This window comes from Pterocles gutturalis, unplaced genomic scaffold (genome assembly GCF_000699245.1).
Source record: "Pterocles gutturalis isolate BGI_N339 unplaced genomic scaffold, ASM69924v1 scaffold2526, whole genome shotgun sequence".
Classification (NCBI taxonomy): domain Eukaryota; kingdom Metazoa; phylum Chordata; class Aves; order Pterocliformes; family Pteroclidae; genus Pterocles; species Pterocles gutturalis.
This window is the reverse complement of record NW_010100026.1, coordinates 52141-63108: the sequence shown is the minus strand read 5'-3', so window position 1 is coordinate 63108 and position 10968 is coordinate 52141. Positions and strand designations below refer to the sequence as shown.

General features: G+C 41.6%; 1 protein-coding gene across 1 annotated transcript in view; it reads left to right on the top strand.

Annotated features, from left to right (window-relative positions):
* Window positions 1-7516: 7516 nt before the first annotated feature.
* RNF150 (ring finger protein 150) overlaps window positions 7517-10968 on the top strand; it is a gene marked incomplete at its 5' end in the record, with an annotated part of 46219 nt that continues 42767 nt past the window's right edge. Inside the window, one exon of the mRNA XM_010078009.1 lies at window positions 7517-7767. Coding sequence (XP_010076311.1) covers window positions 7517-7767 — 251 coding nt within the window. The remainder of the gene's footprint in view (window positions 7768-10968) is intronic.

Below are 10968 nucleotides of genomic sequence, written 5' to 3'. Positions count from 1 at the left end.
GTAGGGAAAAGGTGTTGCTACTCTCCCTGTGGTTGCTGCATTTGCCTTATAAGGAAACCTGATTTACAGGGAAATGTTTTGGAAGATGGGCAAGGGACCAAGGCGAGGGCTAACAGTGCCAAGGAGAAGCGGGAAATGAGGGAGAGGATAAGCTGAAGGAAATATCTCTCTGCTTTTGAACACAGAAGGAAAACAAATTGGAAATGTGGGTGTTGGGAGATGAAAGGACCTCCGTCATTGTGAAGCCGTGACTAAAAAAGAAAAAAAGATTATATGGGGAAAACTCATGTTCTGATAACTTCAGTAGCTTGATATCCACAAAAATGGGGCTCCGTGCTGCTATGCTGTCATTGTTTCTGCCCTCCCCCTGCATTTTTTTTTTTTCTGCCTTTCAGGCCAGGCACCCTAGAAGGGAGTTAGCTCTGCCTGTCTGGTATGTCTCAGTTTTAGCAGCGAGGACAGAGAACGGTCACACTCCTTTCCTTTCCCAGCCAGCAGCTCTCCTCCTCCCTTGAGCAGCGTGCGAGGGCCGAGCAGGTGGTTGTGCGGGAGCAGTGGGGGCAGGCAGTGCTTGTGGACCCCAAAGGTGGGTAGGCAAAGAGTTCTGCATCCTGCTCTGCAGCCTTCCATCGCTGCAGGGTGGAATCATTCCCAAAACTTTGTGGATCCCTTGGCCCTGCTGACAGTGACCCCTTTCTGGGATGGGCATGGAGAGAGGTGGTGGATGGGCCCATCTGCAGGAACCTGGTGTGATGTGGAGCATAGGGATTGATGCAATCCATCTCTCCAGGCCAACAGGTGCGTCTCCTGTCTTGCTACCGCTTTGCTTTGCTCCTGTGTTTGTTCCCCGTGGTGGCAGCTGAACACTTGACACTCGCACACATGGTGCACAGCTCTGAGCCGCCAACCCACCCTCCTGCCTCCACACCAGACACGCACCCTTCTGCCTTGGTCCAAGCCTTGACTGGAGCTTTCAGAAGCAAGAGACGCCAACTGTTTCAGCCCTAATCCTTTCTTGTTCATCACCAGTTGCAGAAACTGGTATAGTTTCACCACTCCGGCTCAGAGCGACTTTTTTGCTTCATCTGACCTCTGGCTTTGGCCCTTTTGTTTCGCTGGTATGGCTTCACTCAATCTTTCTTTTGTCCAAGGGAGATACAACTTTCAGTTCCTAGTTAATGTAAAAGCAAGTGTATGGTGTGAGACCAGAGGTCCATCTGTCCCAGCATCGTGTTTCTCGTAATGGCAAACAGCAGCAGCTTGGGGAGGAGTATAAGCGTACGGGGAACGTTTAGTTCTGCCTCCCCAGCATCGCTCTCCCAGCGTCTAGCACTTTCTGGTCCCTGTGTGTCTTTTGTACTTGGTGGCTGTCTGATGTTTTGGAACACCAAGGTCCTGTCTTTTAACCCCGTATTTTCGCAGGTGGGGCCCTTCCTGTTTTATTCAGAGCTGCCTATTTTGCTTAAGAGTCTTTGGTGAGGAACCTTTCTAAATAACTTTAGACAACCTGATCTGTAGTTGCCCATATCTGTTATGAAACCTCATTAGAAATTGGTGTCCTTTCCAGTCCTCTGGCACTGGGACAGTTTATGCAAGAGATTATAGATGACAGTTTGTAGTAATTTCACCTGTGATATATGATGTATTGGCTATGTACTACTGTTACTATATATTGCTCAGCTCTTTGCCAATTCTTTCTATAGTCTTATTTACTGATACTTCAATTTTAAACCAATGCCCTAAACGTCCCACAAAGGAGAGTTCCTGCAGGGAACGGTCCTTTTACCCAATCTGATTTCTTACCGATAATGCTTCCCAGTTGGCCTATGTAAGCGTCTAGGACATCGTTTAAACTGCTGCTGCTTCTCTGAAATGGGTGAAGCTGAGAAATCAGCTTTTGTGAAATATTACTTTGGTTTCAAAAAGTAATAAGTAATTTATGAGTTCACAAAAATGTTATTTAAGCCTGTGTTTATTTTTAAAGGAGAAAAACAGGCAACAGCTGGTATTCTGGTCAACTTATAATTGCACCATACAGAACAGAAGAATTAAGATGAAACTCTTATTGGATGGTCTTAAAAACTTGGAACCCTTGTTGCAACTATGAAGATATTAAACAATTTACATGCCATTAAAGTTCAATTGAAATGCCATCTGATTAACCTATATGCCATTTCCCATGTAGTTTAATTGTAAAGAAACCAAACACGATTATAAAGCAAAAGTATTTTCAAAGAGAACAAGGTCTCTAGCAAAAGGTACTATCTTCTAGTAGCCCAACAGACCATTCTTGGTTGTAGCTTACACAATCATATCTACAGCACCATCACTGTGGATTCCTTTTCATCCTCTTTAGTACTGATTTTCCAGCTAAGCTGTAGTTCTGGAGGAAAAAAAAAAAATATAGTATTCTTTAAAAAGGAATGTTTGTGCCTTGCTCTGAATTTGCTTTAAAATGTTACACATAATCCAGATCATACCATAAAATCCATTCACACAGGCGGCACCAGGAGCTATGGCAGGAGAGCACTTGTGTAGTTGGCAGCACAGTGAGTCCTTGTGCGGAGCCAGCACTGCCGCCAAATTGGCTCAGGCTGTGTGGGGCTGGCAGGACCCGCAGACCACAGGCTGAGCCCAGGGAGGGTGCTCCAGAGCTGGGTGCGGGCAGGCTGTTAAATTGTTTAGATCGGCATTTGTTTTGCTTCTTTACAATAGCTGGTAGTTACTGAAATTGATTCCTAAAAATGAAATTATTTCTTCAAAAAGTAAAGGAAGAGTTGCTTGGGTTCTTGCACCCTCCTGCAAGGTTTCTATTCCTGGGCTCTGAGCAGGAGTGAACACTTGCTGTTTTATTGGGGCAATTTCCGAACTCTAAAATAGTGTTTTGAGTTTTCAGTTGCAAAATCTGTAAAAGCAAATACTTTAATGCTTGATTTTGATGTACAACATAAGAGAAATCCTCATTTACATCTTGATTGGACATCTTGGAAAAGACTCTATATGCCTCTCAAATTGAAATTTTACTCAAATAATTCAATTAATTGTTTCCCTAACTGACTTCTGGCAGTTGCCAAGCATGAAGAATTAAATCGTCTCTTCTAAGATGTGTCAGAAACATCCAGCTTTTTAGACCCTGCATCAAAACTTGACAAAGCATTAAAGCAGCAGCCTGCCGCTGCTGGGCCTGACTGCTAATGAGGAGAACAGAGGACCGTTTGCAGCATCACCCCTGAAGCTCCCAGAGCAGAATCAAGAAATATCACAGGTTTGTCAGCACAGCCTGTGGCCAAGGTGGAATACGTACATACATCTTCTGACCATAAAATATGCTCATTTCTTCTACAAAAGCCCCTGTTACAGAACTGAAGTCTTTCTTTTCCCCTGTCACCAGTGAATAGATTGTTACACTTGAAAAAGTTTGCAATTTCACGTAGAGAACATCCCAGCATTTTCTCCACTCAGAAATATTTGATTAGGTGAATACATTTTGTTAGGTTAAAGCGACTGAAATAATTCCCAATGCCTGCAAGTTCTAGCTTACATGTTCTGTTGTTGGCTCATAAGGAGAGAACATTGGTATGTTAAATGTTTCCAAAGCCAAAAAAAGAAAAAAAAAAATCCATTCACTACAGCCTGAATATCTTTGATTTATGAATCTCTGATTCATCCTGACAGCTGCTTAAAAATTCATGTCCAACTCTTGCGTTAGTTAATCTTGGCCAGAAAAAGAAAAGAAATGTGTTAAGTAACAGGAGTAGCACAAAATGCAGTTACCGCTGTGGATGTGTGTAATGAAAGGCATCGTTAGCATTTAACTCACAAGAGAACCATCAGTACGTGCTACCAGATACTTTTTCTTTTTTGAAGTCTGTTGAGGAAATGGGTACTTGGATGCAGAAATGCAACTCTGACATTGATGTCTCGTTACATTATCACTCTTCTTTCATGTGTATAGTTTCCATATATGTCAGAGCTTCCAGTGTGTCATTAGATACTGAAACTGAGATAATACAAACATTTTGTTGTATAAGAGAGGAAAGGCAAAAAAATTATGTTCTCTTTTCCTTCTTTACTTTTCTTCACAATATTGAGCATATTTGAGATTAAAAACTTAATTGTTTGATTGATCAAAGAGTGTTCTCTATAGTGCCTTGGAGAAATTATAAACTCAATAAAATGTTAAAAAAAAAAAAACCTGATTATTATTCGTTGCCAATTTGACTATTTTTTTTCCAAGAATGCTTCGTTACAAATGGTATTGTTTTCCAAGAAAATAACCAGATAGCCTGCAATTTGAATATATTAAGGGTTTGAAAAAATAAAAGCAGCTGCTTTCCTCTTGCAATAGCTGTGTCTTCTGCTTTGCACCTCTGAATGCAATATTAGTTGGGATATATCCATGGCAATTAACTTAGTATCTGGTGTTTTGTAAATCATCTCCAAAGGTCCCAGGCCCGAGGTGGCAGCAGGCAATCCTGACAGGGGGATGTGAGGGGGGGAGAGCAGAGAAGGGGGGCGTGTGGCTGCACCCCTGTTCAGAACCAGTCATGGTTCTGCCGTGCGTTGAAGCCAGAAAGCTGCACTGTAGCTTAACCAGAAAGGGCAGGTGGTGAAAAACAGGAATGAGGTTAAATTTATGCAGGAGGTCATAAGCTTTTTCTCCCTCTTTTTCATTACTTTAATATTAAAGAAAGAAGATAGGGCAGCACTGTCAGGTGCTTGTTTTGTTATTAGAAAATTATTAATTTCATAATGGAACAGTTGAATGTGATTCTTCATTTGCAACATGTCGTATCTGGCCTGTACCCATTATGTACAGTTTTCCAGAGATATGCTAAGCTATGTGAAGTTGAATTACACATAATCAAACATGTTGTTAAAGTTTTTAAAGAAATGTAAAATTAAGGATAATTAAACATTTCAGATACTGCCTATATTTTCTGCTGAAAATTATTTTGTCTGTATCTCCCATTTGTATAGGCTGTCAGGTAACATCCTGCGTTCAGTGTCTCAGATTGTACTAAAGGTGATGTTAGAGGTCCAGCTGGACAAGTGAGGGGGTCAGAATGGTGGGGACTTTTGAGAGGAGTTGATGAAATTCATTTCAGAATTCTTAGCTGTGGGATTTTTCACTATGGGTTCTTTTTGGCTGTGTGTGAAGTGGTTGCTTTGGTTTTCTTCTAGAGTGATTTTGAAGTTTTTATTTTCTTTAAAGGGAAGAGAACAAAGGAAGGTGTATGGACAGCTAAGGACTGCTCCAGACAATTTGTCTTATTGACTGCAGGAAAATTACTGGCATGACACTAGTGCCCTTCTCAGCCACTTTGAGAGTTGGCAAATTCTCCCCAGGCTGTTAGGGTAATGTTTGCATTAGCCTTTTGTATTAAACAGGTATCAGAAGAGCTGCAAAAGCAGATTTATCTTGGCTGCTGAAGGCGGGCTCTTACTAGAGAAATAAAGAGAAAGATCTGAAAATTGTTAATGCTTTATGGAAAAGTATCAGCAGAAATGTTATATTTCCTGTCATGGACATCTAAATCTCTCCTGATTTAGCCAAACTATTGATTTCCCCCTGTTCATTGGTTGGCCCGTTCATAATCAGGAAAGTGTTATGATGGAAATAACCAGAGGAAGAGTGGTGCAGTTTGCACTTCTGCTCCAAGGTTTGAGAGAGGAGGGTTCAGTTCCTGGCTTTGCAGCAGATTTTGTGTGTGAGTAGCAGCAGTCTGTCACAGCTATTTCAGTATCTCCAGTTGGTCCAGGCACCTGGCAGGATTTGATGAAGTTTCCACCATGGTTAGCTTTTTCCATTGAACACTACCTACCTGTCTGCTTTAGTATATACAAAATCCTGCTAGACACCTCTTGGTCTCTAGCATCTAAATACCTTTGAAAACCTGCTTTATACCTCCCAGAGATTTTCAGTGGAGAAATGTCTGAGCTGACCATGAGGACCTAGGCACAGTGCTGCACTGGTGAACCTCAGGTTGGATATCAGCTTGGAGAGGGATGCTGTTGGAAATGCAAGTTGCTCTCTCACATCTCCATTTGCAGCCAAGCAATCCCTTCCCACCTCCACGAGTGTCCCAGGGCAGGCAGCGCTTTGTCCTCCTGACACAGTCAAAACACAGGCAACCATGGGGCTAACAACGTCAGCTGATTTCCTGGGATTTCAGCTGAAATTTTGAAACCCCACCCCAGCAACGCCTGTCTGACTTCAGACGCCCCCAGTTTATACCTTTCTTTCTAAATGCCACTTTGTGATCATTCCATATGCTGTTGTTTCTAGCACGTTTCTACCTTAAAATATATCTTCTTTGTCCTTAGCTGCTTAGTACAGTTCAGGATTTGGCCATTGCAAAACATAGCTTTAGGCAAAAAAATGTTCTATGTGCTTGTTCTGTGAAGTAGAAGAGAATATCCCTAATATTAAACTATAAAGGAGTGATGGTTTATTTATAAAACCAGGCAAGGCATTTAACAAGCTGCCCAATCCCAGATAATTTCAGGCCATATTTGTCATGTACATAGGGAACATCAAAGGAGAGAGTTTCAGCAGCGGGTGATACAGGGAAAATGGAACAGCACTTTACAGAAAGGAAAGCTGGTATAGAGTCGAGGCGTGATGGATCAGCGGAGGGCTCATTTTTCAAGGTCATGGCTTCAGAAAGATTGACAGGGCTGTGGAAGTCCCTGTCACATCCCAGTAGTGGACAACCCTTTGCCACCCCAGCTGTACTGACTCATGTCCTTGCAGGGCCATGGTTCAAGCTGCATCAGGAGCCGATTTGGGCTACAGGAGTAGTTTTGTGGAATAAAACAGTGCTCTTGACTTTAAACTTGCGTCTCTTGGTGAGTCCAGCTCCTAGCATGGGCTCCCAGATAGCTCTGTGTGCTCAGGCTGTGGGGAGCCTCCGTGGCACGGGGCAGTGGGTGAGCTGGGAACGTGTCAAGCTGCTGATGTGCCAGCCCCTCACAAAGGCAGTGATGCTTTGACGTGTTCTGGCTGTGAAACCATGTGGGGATCTATGATTGAAAGCAGTTCTGGTCTGAGTGCGGGGTTTGGAGGGCCTTCTCTGGCAGATTAATGACCCTGCAAAGTGGGCTATGAGAAATGTATATGGGGTGATGGACGGAAGGATGCTGGCTACAGAACATCTCCCTTTCTGCAGTGCTTCCTGAAGTATTGTCTAGATAAGCCTCAGTAGAGCTGGAAATCTGTGTTTGTGTCAACCCATGAGCCCTGTTAATTGTCCATGTTTCATGTATTAATCTCAGCGAGATTGCTTTATAGAAACACACTGTGTAACTGTTTCTAGTTGAAACCTTCACCATGTCCATCTGACTTACCTCGTGGTGAAAACCAGCAGGAGAAAGGGGAGTGTTTTTGTTACTGTTTTGCCTTTTTTTTTCTCTTTTTTTTGTTTTTTTTTTTTTCCCGTACCGCATCGTCTTGTCATTTTATTATGTGGCAATCACCCTTTTTACTCAAGGTTTCTTTTCTTTCACCTGACAGGCCTGGAAGATGTTGTAGCAATAATGATTCCTGAACCCAAAGGAAAAGAGATAGTGAGCCTCCTGGAGAGGAACATTACTGTGATGATGTACATAACCATCGGGACACGCAACTTGCAGAAGTACGTCAGCAGGACCTCTGTGGTGTTCGTCTCCATCTCTTTCATTGTGCTGATGATCATCTCACTGGCGTGGCTGGTCTTCTACTACATCCAGCGGTTTCGCTACGCAAATGCCAGAGACAGGAATCAGGTGAGCAGTGCGGGAACGGCTGTTTGTGTTTCCAAAAAGATTCAGCTTTAAATAACCTAAAAGTAAAATTTGAGGAAAAAGTGAATGTGTAGTAAAAAAAAAACCAAACCAAAAAGCAATAAAGTGAAAAGAATGGGGATATAAAAATGCCTGTGTTTGGGAAAAGCCAAGACTTCTGTCAATATAGGTGGGATTTAGTAAAAAAGAAACTAATAAATCTATAGCATATATATTATGGGGGTTTTCCCCCTTGCAAAACACACAAAAAAAGTGTTTGGGAAAAGCCAAGACTTCTGTCAACATAGATGGGATTTAGTAAAAAAGAAACTAATACATTTATAGCATATATATTATGGGGGATTTCCCCCTTGCAAAACACACAAAAAACCAGACAGAAAGTTGATAATGCTTATTAGCTAAAAGATTGCTTTGGTACATGTAGCCAAGTGACATAGAAACATGTGTAATTAATGACCCTTGAGATAAAAAATGATGACTGAAGTATAGTGAGGTATGCGAATGTCTGTGTGTGAAACAAGGGTTCATGATAAGTGAAGAAAGAAAAAAAAGAACAGAAAGTGTTTTCATTTTAATACTTCTTTAGAAGGGTCTTGGACTTGAAAGGCAAGCATGTCTCTGTTCATTTGTCAATGATCACTGAACATATAAGTGCTGTAGTGATAGCCACCAATATTGTTAAACCATTGCTTTTGGTTTTGGCATCTTGTCCAAACCCCCTGAAAGAGACACAAAACCTATAGAGCTGGAGAGAAGTCAACAGCAGTGGGAATGAGCGCTAGGTCCTGAGGCCCTCTGGATTTATAAAGCACTGTGCATCTTTGTGGTAGTTCAGTAATGAATAATAATAGCAATGATAACCATAAATTTAATCTTTTCTTGTCTGGATGCAACTGTCTCAGCATCAGCAGAACTGTGAAGCTGAGGCTTCTACATTTCATTCTAATGGTACAGTAGAAAATGTTATCAGTGTATGAAATCTGAGGAGATAACCACTTTACTGCGGGGGAAAAAGTGCACTGTAATTCAGAGGTGTTTCTGGACCCTTAATAAATTGTTGTTGGGGCAGGGGAGGGTTGCCTTGCTTGCTCTGCAGAAAAAGTAAAACTGAGAGTGTTAATAATCATCTTGTAGAGAAAAGTACTGTCACACTCTCTGTGGTGTATACTTAACGTATAGGGATCCCTCACGCCCCCCTCTGAAATTCAGACATCCTCTGAGATAGAGAGCAGCTGCTCTGTATTTACAGACAGAAAGAATATATTTTCCTTTTAAATATACAGTATGAAATTTTGGATAGCAAGAATGAGACTATCCCAGCTGGAATCTGAACATCACTGGCAGCAGATTCGCTGTGACTCTAACGGCTGTGATAATTTTCAGACGCCTTGGCTGCAAAAGCACACGTGTGCCTAATTTATGTATGTGAGTACCATAAGTGTGCTTTCAATCAAGTAATTATACAGACAGATTAGCAGTGTAAATAGACATACATAAACATGAAACCCAGCAAAATAAGAAGCTCATTCTGGTCATATGCCGTAGTTCAGAACTGATAGGTTTACATGTTCAAGCAGATTTCCTTCTCAGTATTTTCTTTCTGACGTTTGAACAAGACTAACGCGCACAAGCAATTGTCCTGTGCAGAGGTTTTAATAACTTTGTTATTATACTAGTTCTGTCCTTCAGAAGAATAAGAAAGCGTGCCTCCTAAGCAATTGTCTATTATTAATTTTTTGCCGAAGCTGTGGTAATGACATGGGGCAAACTAGAATTTCTTCATGTGCTTTATTCATCCAGTTTTGCCAGACATCTTCTCTAATCTCTTTATTAGCTCTCTTCATATAGTAGCGATATACAGACAAAGCCTGACCATGTGTGTTAATGAGTTGCTGTGGTTTTGGTTTTTTCTTTTAGTCCTGGCTATGGAATATAATGATGGAGGTAGCTCAGGAGAGCTCAGCTTGCTCTTGCCCTTTCCATGAGTGTTCCTCTCTGTTTCCTCTAAAGTTTTGCTTTTTGTTTTCTTTCACACATTTTCTTGTAGCACAAGAATGGAATCACGAAGTTCTATGTTAATATTTTGAATGTTCAGATATATGCAAGAAAAATGGTTTGTGTTGCTTTGCTGGAGCAGGATTCTTTCATCACTGTGCTCAGAAGCTTTTGCTGTTATAACTTGCGTGTCTCTGTATGAAGGTATTGTGCTTACGTATTGGAAAGCCTTGCATGTGTTGTAAGCACCTTCATTGCTAGCCATCCTTAGGAAAGGTGCTTTGTATTTGAGGTACTAGGGATAAAGTTTATCCAAAGACTAAAGTTGAAATGTTTGGATAAACAGAGCATCAGGTGAAGGAGGAGCCAGCTGGCCTAATCTGAGAAAGTGCTATTGGTTCCCTTGATACAGTAAAATCTGCCTGTGCAGACTGACTGCAAGTGTGAAAAACTGTGACTCATTTATTAGACTTCAGTTAAAATAATTTTTTTTTTAAATTAAAGAGGTTAAATTCATTTTGGCATCTAAATAATTTAAAATCCCACAGTTTTAAATCAAGAGCTTATGAGGACCTATGTATTCTATGTGAAATAAGAGCCTATGCTGACCTTTTTGTTAACCTCTGTCATGCATACCCTTCCTCGGTTTGGCTGATACTGGAGCTGCTCCCAGGAGCAGTGCAGCCTCCTCTGGATCGGTAGTCTGGGCATGGTGCTGAGGGAATGGGACAATGTGGCCGACTGCAAAACACAATTGGCAGAAAAAGCCATGATCTCCAGGCAGGAGGGGTGTTGCACTGTTATGTAAAAGCAAGATTTCTGAACAGCCTTCCTTGATCGCTCCAAGTCTCCCAAAGTCATTTTCTATTTTGCCTCTTCCAAGCTGAACCATTGCAACTATGTCTTCCTTTCATGAAAAACAAGGTCTGTCCTTTTGTCAAGCCTCATAACCACCTTTGCCTCCTTGTCCTCTTTCATATGGTGACCTTCCTTTCCAGGTCCACTTCTCTTCTTGCACCCAGCATAAGTTTCTGATAAAGCAGTAAACCCAAAAGGAACTGATTTAATTATCCATTGAGCAAGCAACAAGTCCAGCTAGTGAGAGAGGCATCTGGAAAGACTGAAGAATTTCCTGGAATAATTTCTTGTGACTCCCCAGTGAGCTACACATGTACATCTCCATGTACA